At 50.0% G+C, this 12995-nt stretch overlaps 1 protein-coding gene across 2 annotated transcripts in view; it reads right to left on the bottom strand.

The window, feature by feature from the left end:
* TG (thyroglobulin) overlaps nt 1–12995 on the bottom strand; it is a 238538-nt gene that overhangs the window by 130621 nt on the left and 94922 nt on the right. For both annotated transcript variants that reach the window (XM_057735105.1, XM_057735107.1), the window contains one exon: nt 6477–6539. In XM_057735105.1, the coding sequence (XP_057591088.1) occupies nt 6477–6539 (63 nt within the window). The remainder of the gene's footprint in view (nt 1–6476; nt 6540–12995) is intronic.

The following is a 12995-nucleotide window of genomic DNA, read 5'->3' as shown; positions in this document are numbered from 1 at the left end:
CTGTGCGCCGTCCTTTTTAGAGAAGGGCAAACAAATACTCAAGAAGTAAACAAGTGAGAAGATTTCATCACAAAAAAACATGAACACAACAAAGCAAGGGGAAGGGGTAGAGAGTGCTGAAGAGGCTGCTTTGATGGGGGTGGTTGGGGGTCTCTCCAAGGAGGTGATGTTAGCTCAGAGCAGAGGAGGAGCCAGCCCTGAAGATGTACTAGGACCAAGGCTCCATAGGGCAGGGCTTTCTGAGGCTCCATTCACTGCTGTAGCCACAGCACCTAGTGCCCAGCACAGAGTAAGTGCTCAGTAAACACTTGCTGAGTGACTAAGGGAAGGAACAGGGGAGTGGCAGCCTAGGCAGAAGAAACCGTAACTGTGTCCCAAACCCAGCACCTCACCACCTGGCCGGAGGCTCTCTCCTGCCTTGTAGAGAGAAGTGAAGCCTTCTAAGCTGGGGGCCAGTTTCCCCACATGCCCCCGTTTCCTTCGATCTGCCATGGCTGTGACCCCAGTTTGCCAGCTGTTCCTCCGTCTCAGCCCCCGGGCCTCAGAGAAGCAGAGCAAGCAGTCCAGGGGAGCTGCCACAGGCGAGGCTGTGCCCCGAGCCCACTCAGCCCTGCCAGTTACAGCCACCCAGGCAGCGTGGGGCCGGGGCGGATGTTCATCCCAGCTGCACGCACTGGTCCGGGCACGCAGCTACTAACTAGAGCCAGCACTCTCGACAGACTGGAGGTAGGAAACGGCGTGCCTGCCAGCCTTGCCTCGACGGGCCCTGGGATATGGGGTCTATTCCTGGACAGCACTTGCCGTGAAGCAGGGACAGAGTATACACCGTGAGGCCCAGAGAGTGTGTGTTTGTGTGGATGTGTGTGTCTATCTGTGTCTGTGTCTGTGCATGGGCACACATCAGCTCGGTGCATATGTGGAAAGGAGATTTAAGTTTTATACAAACATTAGGCAATTTTGGAGTCAGTACCTGCTCATGTGGCCCTTTCAGTCCAAGGACCAAAAGGATGAAGAAGTGGCTTGTGTGGTTTAAGGCACCACCAGACTCACGGCTACAGCAGGCAGGCGACGGTGCCAGCCTGCACAGTTTTCATAGCTCCCATTCCACCCTCAAATGCGCCCCAGATGAGATTATTAAAGTATAACGTCCCTGGACTGCAGGTTGTGATGTTCCCCAGACCCCCTTCAGGAATGAAGGGCTCTTCCCCGGCTGCTGGGAGGGCTGCTGGCAGACAGAACCCCCCTGACAGCCCCCTGCAGGGAGAGTGGTCCCCAAAAGGGCAGCCCATATCCGTGAGTGACCAACGTGAGGGAGTAATAATTTTGAAGATCGTCGCAGCATCTCTAGAGGTCAGCGGAGGCCTCTGCTAAGACTGCATCGACGCTCAAGTTCCCCCTCTGCCCCTCTCTTCCCTTCTCCCATCCCTCTGGATTCCATTCCCTTAAAAAATGACCTGCATACTGAACTCAGAGTCTGATTCCTGGGGAACCCAACCAGCAACAGTCAGAATCTTCAGCGGGGAGACTCTGGGTTTGGATTCAGATTGTGTTTGAATCCCAGCTCTTACCATTCATTAATTATATGATCTTGGGCCTCTCTGACCCTCAGTTTCCAAATCTGTAAAACGGACATAAGGGTGCACACCACCTAAGGCAACTGTGGGGATTAAAATATGGAAAGCATTTAGCATAGCAATTGACCTATTTAGTCACTCAATATATAGGGATATAAAAATTCATGATTTTATAGCTCTGGCCTTAACTGGCTGTGACTTGGGAGAACCTCTCTCTCTCTCTGCCTCAGTTTCCTCCTCTATAAAAATGTGGGTTTGGACTTGGGAATTATTGCTCACATTTCTTGAATGCCCACTCTTATCAGGTTCTGTGCCGAGCCTTGTACTTTATTCTACAACACAAGCCTACCAGATTGATATTTCTTATATTTCACCATCATCCTCATTTTACAGAGGCCAACGGAGGCATCAGGAGGCTGAGGAATTTGGTCCTAGAGTACCCAGTGGTTAAGTGATGGAGCAGGATTGGAAGCTGGGCAGACGGACTTCAAAGCCCATCGCTACACCAGAACCCCTGATGTTTCCCTCAATTAGATGACACGCACACTCCCTGCCAGTGCTGGCATTTTTTTGGATCACATGACTTTGTCTCCAGCTTAATGGAAAACATTTGCAGAAAAGATCAACTGAATTCCATCAACCCCGTGGCACAGCCAGGAAAGGAGGCAAAGCAGACAAAGTTGATTACCTACAGATCACGTGTCCCAAAAAAGACTGTTGGTGTGGCCACTTCTATCTCCATCTACCCTGAATTCAGGCTTGTCGCTGTCACTGAGCTCCAGGCTGGGGAAGGAGCAGGGCAAACCCTTCACCAGGCATCTTTCTCAGCTGCGACCTGCACCCTCTCACCTGCAGCCTCACCCGCAGCCTCCATCTGCTGTTAGCAACCTGTGCTCACAGTCCAGGGCTGGGCATTTTCTAAAGGGTATTTTGAAGTTCCACAAATGAAATGAATTTGGAGTACAGGTACAGTATTTTTTAAAGACTCACATCTGTGTCTTTCTCTGGCTTGCAATCTAAATACTCGATTTGTTTCAGTGGCACCTCTAAGAGAAGAGCTTCTGAAACAGTGGATGATGAACGACATGTCAATTATCCTGGGAATTAGCCCTTGGAAGACCCCATGTTTGGCCCGCAGGAGCGGGGAGAATAGTGGTCATCCTACAGGCAAGCTCCAATGTCTGCAAAGACCACTCACGCTAACCCTGAGCATCGCTTTGGACTGGTTGTCATGGGTCTTTTAAGAAGCAGTGGACATTTTCTCTTATGAAGAAATAGCATCTTCACTGTTTTTCCTGTTTGAAAAAACATACAGTTTCCCTAAAGAAAGTAAAATGGCACACTATACACAGATGACACAATCGTCCTCATTTTCTCAAAAGGCCTAGCTTGTTCATGCACCAGTGCATCTCCAGCACAGCCCAAAGGGAGAGCGTTTGAGTCATTTTAAAGTTCGTTATGGATCTGCTTAAAACCTGCAAGGATTTGTGGTACCCAAGGCACTCGAATGTGTGGCTCTGTCCCCGTCCCACCTCTCTGCTGGCCCTGCAGCCCTGAGCTACCTGTATTTCCCTGCGTGTGCCGTGCTAACGCAGGCCCTAGGATTCTGTCCATGCACTGCCCTCTGCCCAGGACGCCCCCTGTCCCCTCCTGGCCATCTGACAAATGCACGCTGGCCTTTATGGTGCAGACTCGCCATGATGTGGTGCTTTCGCTGACTGTCTGCGGTGCATCTGGGGGCGGCTTCCCCAGGCTCCCACTGCCCCTGGAAGTGACTTCACTGTGGTAAGTGGCTCCTCTCCTTGAATTCTTTCTTCCTGTGCCTTTCTCATCATTAGAAGGTGTGATCAAGACCCCCAACCCCAGCACAACACCTTGACTGGAACATAAGTGACATTTCAGAATCCTCTGTCCAAAATACATCTTCACCGAACTGAATTAAAGTGAAGTGAAAGATGATCTGTTCTGCCATGACACGCTACTCTGTTCGTGCCTGCCCTAGCACTCCCAAAAGAGCTTGCCAAGGTCTAGTTCCAAACCCACTATGAAGTCCCACACCGGCTCCACATGGAAACTACAGCATTTCTCTGCCCGTCATCGTCCGCCTCATCCCACTGACAGCCCTCGGCCCACCACCCTGAACTGCTTCAAATGTCTGGATGCCTCAGGCTGGTTTGTACCCCTGGGCCTTTGCACATGCAAAAGGTTCTCTTTGGAAAGACTTTCTGAAACACCCATTTGACGAACTCCTGCTGTTCACGTGTTAGATGCCTTCTCTGGAGCAACGTAAACCAAGTGCTTAGCGTGGTCTCCAGCACACAGTATGTACCTAAGACAGGCCCCTGAGATCTCACAAGTCACCTTCAGCGTCACCATCCCCCACCAACCAATCAGCGCATCCGAATCCCCTTTTCAAAGAGGCTTCGAATGGGCAGCTTACACACCCAAGCTCATAAAAGAAACAAGGCCAAGACGTCAGGTCTCCCAACACGTGTGGGACTGGGAAGTCCATCTCTGTCACTCTTTCCAGAAGCTCAAACCAAATGTTCTCATCTAACTCTGAGGGGGGCCAGATACGTGTGGGTTCCCATCCCAACTTTGTCATTTAACCTAACAGCCTCCGTCTCCTTGTTTGAAAAACAGACCTGGTTACAACTTAACTTTCTTTGGAGCATTAAATGATTTATGAAATGTTTGATATTTAAAAAATACTTCCTTTTCTCCCTGAATAAAAAGTGCATAAAGATGAGGGTTTTACGTATGCTTGGTGTATACATGCAGGTGTGCCACACGCCCACACACACACGCACACACAACCCATGTCAGAATCACAGAGACATACCAACACCCTGAAGGCAGAATGATGTCCTCCCTCTGACCAACATCAAAGGCACATGTTCACTCTTCACTCCAGCTCGGGAGCTCTAAGTACAGATGGAACGTCGGCCCCCCATCTCTCCCGCTTTCAAATCACACTCGTCAAAGGCACATGTGAAAATACCGTGACATCTCATTCCGCCTTTAAAACATCTAGTCAGATCCACAGACTTTGTACGTGTGTGAAGGGAGATGTGGAATTCTACACCTTTTTTTCTTTTGTTGATAATTCAAATCTCAGTAACACAAATCGTAGTAAAAACAGACCAGAAGCATCGGGAAATCACAAACCTGAAGAAGTTTATGCCTTGATTGATTCCTACCTCACAGTATGCATTTGACATGAGATATCAAAGTTTTCTTTATTTGTAAATTTAATAAATGATATTTTTTAGTGGTAATACTTAAGGATTCTATGCACGTGATGGAAAAAAAAAAAAAAACTTTGATTCACTGCTAGTAAGTCTGCAACTACAAACAACTGTTTGGGACTAATTTGGCAACATAGATCTAGAGTCTTAAAATCTCGTGTTTTCAAACCCAGTAATTCTGCTTTGGAGAATGTGCCCCAGGAGATAATCTGGACGTTGGAAAGAGCTTTATGTACCAGGGTATTCTTGTGGTATTTTCATAATAGCAAAGAGTCAGAAACAATCAGATGCCCAGAAATAGAGGGATGACTTAGTGAACTGCAGCATGTCTAGCCAGTAGGATGACGTGACAACAGTGGCTGATCACTGCACTGTCTTTGTTTCTTCATCACCAGATTAGGAGCGTTTTAAGGGTAAGAACATAGATGAATGAATGAATATCGCACGCGTGTATGCATGGTTTAGACGAATATGACAGTTTGGAAGTATACACATGATGCAATATTAGGTAAAAACAAAACATGTGACATTGTAGAGAGATTACAACTACTTTTCCATACAGAGAAGTCTCAGGAGATTAGGAAATAAACCGATCTATTAACTGACATGGACTAACGTCTAAATAACTCTGTGATTTTTCCTTCTGCATTTCAGCACTGTTTGAATTTTCTGTAATTAACAAATAGGAAAATAGGACCTGCCTCTTGAGGTTGATGGGAAGATCAAGTGTCCCAGACACGAAATCTTTACGTGCTTAGACACTGATATTCTGTATAGAATGTTCAGGAAAAAAACTACACAGGAAGCCAGCTCTTTTACCTGAGGGAAGGAAGTGACAACATGGTTGAGGATACTTATACTCTCAGCCCAGCCTTGACTACAAATGATTCCCTCCTACACGAGCTGCATTCTGTCCCTTCAGCCAGGACCGTAATGACAGACGTCCAGCGCCCCTCAGACATCAGGTCACAGGACAGGAATGACGAGGGCCTCTCATTTCCTGACCAAGGGCAGGCAGAAAAGGGACATGCAGCAAAGCCCACGCTGGCCTCTGCCCACTCCCGCCTCGCCCCGCCCAGCGAGGCCCCACGGCGCCCACTGCCTCGCACTTCCTGCTGCCAGACAGGGCCTGCGTGCGGGGGACGGCGCCACGTGTAGGAGGGGACAGCAACCTCAGCCCAGGTCACGCCGCTGGGCCCGGGGCCAGTGCCCGGCCTTAGACGTCACCGTGCCGCCCAGGGCACCGGGGGCTCCGAGCCGTGACTCCTCTGCACGTAGAGGAGCTGACTTCCTCCACTTTGGGGCCACAAACGCCGCTATTCCGGACATGGCCCCAGAGTTGTGCAGGCCTAGTCATTACGCCACAGGGTGAAACAGACCTTAGAATGAACATCCAGAGAGGACAGCGCTCCCATCCCACGCTGCTTCCAGTTGGCTGAATTCTTTGGCCGAGTTATTTAATTGCTGTGAGTCCGTTTCCTTGTCTGTGAAGTGGATGTGGTCTGGTATTTGCCCTCTCTTGGCATGTGTGTGACTGAGAGGACCTTGAGTTCATGAATGTGAAGGGGTCACGTGAGCTATAAACGTCTGGACAAAGCGAGGAGGAAGATGAAGGGGCGTCGCCTCGGAGAGATTAAGAAGACAATGAACTTACCATTCTCTGTGAGGACAGGCAGGGCCACTGAAGGGCAAAAACTGGGCACATCATTTTGGGCAGCTGAAAAGAAGACAAAGGCAGGCTTTTAACTCTTTTTATCCTTTAGATCATTGAGTCCTGAAAGACAGGAATAGAGGTCCAACTTGGTGACAGTAAAGTCAAACTTGGAAGGCAGAGAGAGGGCCCACGGGGCCCGGCCCCATCCCTGCGTGGTTAGGACGGCCTAGGCTGTGCTGAAGGGACGTCCTGACATCTCAGGGGCTTAAACCAACCTGGTGCCACATGCTTGCGGCAGGCGGGCTGGGTTCTCTTCTCTGGGCCACCCTCCCTCAAGGCCCAGGCAGGGGAGGCTCCATCATGCCCCTGCCTCACAGACGCTGCAGCAGGGGACCTCACTCCTGCTCTCACTGCTTCATCTATGAGTGACACACAGCACTCATCACTTTCACATTGTTTTCCGAAGCTGGGGGTGAATAAGTGCAGACCTGCCATGTTCCAGAGATAGACACCCGGAGACACGTGGCAAACAAGTGAAATACCCACCGCCATTGCTTAACTGACTCACTCAGGGGAGGCGCTTAGCCTCTCTGGGCCTCAGTTTCCAAATCTGTACAATGGGGATGATAATATCTACACTGAGAATAGCTGTGAGCGTGACGGGAGGTAGTGTAGGGCCAGGCACGGGGTGAAAGCTCGCTAGACAGCAGCTATGCACAGCAGGCAGCCTGGTGGGCGGGCGGAGCCTGGATCAGGAGGGCAGGCAGACCTGGGCTCGAACTTCCATATGCCTCTTAGAAGCAGGGCAGATAGACGAGTTATCTGGCTTCTTCTATATCCAGTTTCGGCTTTGGTACATGAGAATGTCATCAGAATTACATGAGAAACCACGCACACCTAATAGGTGACCATCAGTGCTACTTATCCCCTCACTGAACAAATTGAAATCTTCAAAGCCTCAGCATCCTTTTCTCCCTATGGCCCAAGCTGGGGGTGCTGCCAGATCTTCTCCCTCTCTGAGCTATAGTGTAGCATGCTAGCGGTCAAGGGTCAAGGGTGGGGCCCAGGGTCAAAGTTCAGTGACCCCGGGTGAGATCGGCTTGGCCACTTTCCTCTGTGCTACCTTGAGTAGGTTACTTCACCTCCCTCTCCTCGGTTTCCTTCTCTGTAAAATGGGGGTGATGACAGTACCTCTTTCAGGGTTGTGAGGCTTAGATGAGTTGGTGTATGTAAAGCTTTGGGCATACAGTAAGCGCTCAATAAATGCTGGCCACGATTCAGTCTTGCTATTGCCCTTTCATAGTGATACACCCTTGTCATTGACTCTTGGCCGTGTCTGCCTCCATGAAAAGCCTCAAGTCAGAGTCATGCTCTGTTCTGGTCCCCAAAGTCCCAGTTCAGGTCGCCTCCCATCCCGCTCCCTCTGCTGCCTTCCTCACTTTGGTCAGACACGCCTCGACCCAGCCTCCCCGAGTTCTAGAGCCTCCAGCTGCTGTGTGTCTCTCCTGCTTGTCTCCATCTGCCTAGAAGCACCTGCTCCCGGCCATCATTCTACGGCCCTGGTTTTCCAGCCTTCAGCAGACATTAGCATCCGCTGGAGGGCTTGGTGGTGCACACCACACGGGCCCCATCCCCAGAGGGTCTGGTGCAGCAGGTGTGGGCTGGGGTCTGAGATCCGGCATTTCTAACAGGTTCCCAGGTGATGCTGACCCTGGTGGTCCAGGGACTCACTCTGAGGGTCGCCAAGCTAAGGCTTCTGTCACCCAACATTCTGTGAGCTCCTCCCACAAAACTCAGAATGACTCAGAAGCACCCGCCAAGCCCCACCACACCTGGGGAGCCAGTGCGTTTATTTAAATGTCCATCTTTGCTTTCTCAGAGCAAAGACCCTGAGAGTCAACACAGTCTTCAGAGAACAAATTGACGAATCTATAACAAGGGCATTCAGATGTCCACACCCTTGGACCCAGTCATTCTGCTTCTGGAAATTTAGCTGGAAAGTCAAAGTAAGCTCGGTTTGCAAAGGAAACACTTATACAACACTAATGAAACACTGGAAGCTATATAGTTCTAATGCCGTGGGAACAGTGAGGCGACCTGCCGCGCGTGCACAGGCAGAGTTACTATGCACACATCTCAGCCAGGCATGAATCACCTAGTCCTGCTGCTGCTGCTGCTCTGCTTACTCTTTCTTATCCTCCATCAGTGTTTCCTGACAGGGTGCTGTCAGCCCTCTGGGTGGGACCTTCTTTACTGTAAGGAATAGCTGAGCCCTGAACTTTCTCAGCTTCCCTGGGCCCCCGGGGCACTGAAAACTTCAATACCCTCAGTTCCTGGGAGGCACTCGGTCTGTCCCTGGGGAACCCCCTACAGAGAAGTGTACTGTGCAACCTTAAGTGAGTTGCTCCCTGACTTATGCTTGGTAAACAAGTGGACGGTAACCCTCTGCTTCTTCACAACTCCGCTTTCAGCGACATCAAGCTAGTGGTTTGAAATGGGCCGTGGCTGGAGTATTTACACCATGGAAAGTGGCAACTGATACAGAACTACAAATCAGAGCCTCCCCCACCCTCCCCAGCTGTAACAATGTCAGCACAGCAGAGCATGGGGGTAAGGACAGACCCAACCTCATCAGATGTTGCCTACGAAACACTAGCCTAGACCTGGAGCCGACTCCATGCTAAGTAAACAGCGGATGCTCTTGAGGGGATGTGAGTGTTGATGAAGAACGGGTTCCACAGTAAAGTCTCCTACGTGTGGTGGTTTCTATGTGGGCTGCAGAGAGGCATAATTAGAAGAGCCAGTCATTTCCTCTCCAAGTTATTCCCATATCTAGAATAGCTACAGGGTCCACGTACATTTGCTTAGTAGAAGAAGAGAGGAAGTGTGAGGCTTCGATTGTTTTTTTTAGAAGCCTCATCTGACTTTGTAAACAAAGACCCTGCCCCACTTGCAGGCCACGCACAGCTGCAGAGAGAATGGCAGCTCACTTCTCCTCCGAGAGCAGCAGGCACCAGTGGCTCAGAGGCCACCCATTCCAGGCAGCCCTGAGCTCCAGGGCAGCTGGACCGAAGAGCAGCCCTCTTCCCCCTGCACTCCCACCCTCGTTGCTTAGACGCTTCCTCTTTGGGTCCTGCTGCCGGGAAGGGGCTGTGAACAGCCTCATTTGCATCCACAATTGCTCAGCCTGGGCCTCTCAGTTCTGTGCTCAGACCAGTGGAACTTTCTGTTCACTATGGACAGAGGTCAGAAAGCACAAAGCCACAGGCTCTCTGGGGGCCCTCTGGGCACTCTTTGCCGTAGGTTCGTGTCTCTCCTGCATCCTAGGAGACTCAACTTCCACTTTTGTTCTGAGAACACAGCCCGGTGCCAGGGGTATGTTGCCCAAATGCAGGTCTCTGAGGCCCCGGGGGCTGCAGGGCAGGACCACGGCCACCCCATGCACTATACTTTCGCAGTGGTCGCTGCACCCTTCACCCGGCTCTCCTTTATCTATGTCCAAATTCTCCCCAGAGTGGCTTCTGCATAATCCCTTGTAGAACAGAATTCCTTGCTCCCCTTTCACGCTCCAGAAGCCCGCGTGGATCCCCCCACCGTAACATAAGCCACAGGGCTGAGTAGTTCTCTGATACAGAAGGAATAATTACCTCCTGGTGAGGGGATAAGAGAGTACCAACCCCACAGGGGTGGTAAGTGAATGCCGGGAGAGCACTGGAGCATTGTTTCTGACATCAGTAAGTGCCTGAGAGATGTCCATGTCTCTCACTTCAGCCTCCCCAGGCAGGCTAAACCCTTCTGGGGAGGACCTTCTGCCCCTGGTGATTTCAGGTGTTTGACACGTAGTAGGAGCTCAACAAATAGCCCTTCCTCAGTGTAGTTCTTCAGAAATAGGATCTGTATTACATGTTGTGGGTCTGGCTCTCAGCCTGGAGTCAAGTAAAGGGTCCATGCTCATCACTCAGCATAGATACCAGTATATGACCAAGCCACGGATTGGAAGAAAGGGCAAAGGCTATTATGGAAATTCTTTGCAAGAATTCCTTTGTAAAAAGTCCGCAACTCCTGTGCAGGTGCTGATGGAGAGGTCATCGTTCAAGGCTCAGGCCCTCTCTGTGCAGCCTTCCCTGGCCCTTCAGGGGCCTTACTTCCTACGATCGTGTGTGATTATCTAACACAAAGATAAGGATGCAGGGAAAGAAACTACAATGTCAGCTTGCCTTGTTAGGATTTTCCAGCGTTACACGGGTGAAGTTTTGTCTACTACAGAAAATGGAATACACGGCCATCTAAGGTTCAGAATCCAGAAGATGAGTACGTTTTGGTTCAAAATATATCACGAATCCAAAGATGATCTGGGGGACTTCCCTGGTGGCACAGTGGTTAAGAATCCACCTGCCAATGCAGGGGATGGGGTTCGATCCCTGCTCCAGGAACATCCCACATGCCACAAAGCAACTAAGCCCGTGCACCACAACTACTGAGCCTGTGCTCTAGAGCCTGTGAGCCACAACTATTGAGCCTGTGTGCCTAGAGCCTGTGCTCCACAACAAGAGAAGCCACAGCAATGAGAAGCCCGTGCACCACAGCGAAAAGTAGCCCCTGCTCGCCGCAACTACAGAAAGCCTGTGTGTAGCAACAAAGACCCAATGCAGCTAATATAAATAAATAAATAAATAAATCTTTTTTTTTTTTTTAAGTGATTTTGTCCTGGGTCAATGTGACCCAGTGGGGAGAATGGCCTAATTTATCGAACTAGTTTCCCTGAGTAAGATTCCTTTCCTCTGCCTGGGTCTGAGGAAATCACCCTCCAAGTCTTAAGACCTACCCCACAGCCCGCTTCTGATGAAGATGACATAAGGGGAAAAGACAGACCTGTGAGGACCTGGTTCTGCTCTGTTGGAGAGCCAAGTCACACCAGGTCACCAAAACCCTCTGACAGCTGGCCCTTTTCCTTCCGTTCTTCTGAAATGGGGAATTCAGAGCCACTCACACCACAGTGGCCATAAGCCACAAGCATCCCAGGGTGTTTTCAACCCAGGGGTCCTTAGAGATTGATGCTGTTTTAGCATTTTTTAATTTTCCTCCTGCTCACCCAAACACTGAAAGCAGGCAGCATGCGGGGTGAAAACCCTCCTGCTTGGGCAGCTCTAGGCCAGCGGGCCAGAGCCTGCAGAAGGTGGTCCCTGAAGCATGAAGGAGGGCCTGTAGGAGGCTTTTAGTAATGGATTTCCACCACTCTGAGGCAGAATTAATTTCTTGTTTCCGCATCCCCACAGCACTTCATGCATATGACTGTTCCAGTACTGAGCCTATGATGCTGCAGTTAATCATATACGCCCACACCTGCTTCACTAGGATGTGAGCATCTAAAAAGAATGATTACATCTTATTAATCTTACATCTCCCAGTGTCCAGCACAGTGTATGACCCAATATGGACACTCAATAAAGTTTCAAAACTTCTAGACGTACGACATGAGCATTCCAGAGCTAGGATGGCATATTTATTTACAGTCTGTAACTCCTCCTCATGCTGTGAGCGCCTGGAGGACAGGAATCATTTTTCATTCATGCTCAGCCATCCAACATAGTGAATATGGCACATGGCTGAGTATAGCCATGTAATGTGGTTCTACAGCTGGTTATTTAGACCCAGTTCTTCCTGACTAGGTCCAAAAATTCTGGGCCCAAATTCTGTCTTTTACCTGCTATGTGTGAGCTTGGGCAAGTGACTTAACCTCCCTGAACCTCAGCTAACAGTGGCTGTGAGGATTAGGTGAGATAACGCTTATAAAGGTCTTGGCATCCCGTTCAATGAATAGGGGCTGGATTTGTAAAACCAGAGGCCCCCAGGCAAGAATGATGCTCGGTCAGTGCTGTTGAATGAATCTGTATTTCCCTGCCCTGTACTTCCTGATCAGAACTCCTGAGTCCCCAGCTTGACCCCACAGGATATATGTTGGAAAAAGTTAGTGGTCTGTGCAGTTGGATAAAAAGAAACAGAGCAGATAGAAAGAGTTGGCACAATAAGCACCTTGGGTTCTTTTCCTTGCCAGCTCCTGCCAAGATGTCGTAAGACTCTGGTCTGATTCCCATATTTCTGAACAAATGAATTATTCCTTAACTTCTTTTTACCCAACTCTTCCCTGAGTGATAGAAAGATGAAAAATTACATTTTCCAGCCTTTGGTGGGGTGAGGAGTTGGGAAGAGGTGTGGAAGGACAGATGGGCAAGGAGGCATTGCAGGGTGAGAGTTCAGTTCTGAAGGCCCTAAATACCCAGAGGTGGCATTGGATCTCCTGCGGGGCCACCGTCCTAGGCAGCGTTCCCTCTCCCCACCCCGTGAGGTAGTTAAAGCCTCCTCTACATGGTACATCCCCTCCCCCTAGATAGCAACCCACTGAGGCTATTCCATCATCCACGCTTGATGCTTTTCTTAAAACAATTCAAGATGCTAAGAGTCATAAGCCGAGTGAACTCAGATCAGGTCACAGGATGCTCAAGGTGGACACCCCAGGGA

The sequence above is a fragment of the Hippopotamus amphibius genome, chromosome 5, assembly GCF_030028045.1.
Source record: "Hippopotamus amphibius kiboko isolate mHipAmp2 chromosome 5, mHipAmp2.hap2, whole genome shotgun sequence".
Classification (NCBI taxonomy): Eukaryota; Metazoa; Chordata; class Mammalia; order Artiodactyla; family Hippopotamidae; genus Hippopotamus; species Hippopotamus amphibius.
This window is presented reverse-complemented; position numbering and strand designations above follow the sequence as displayed.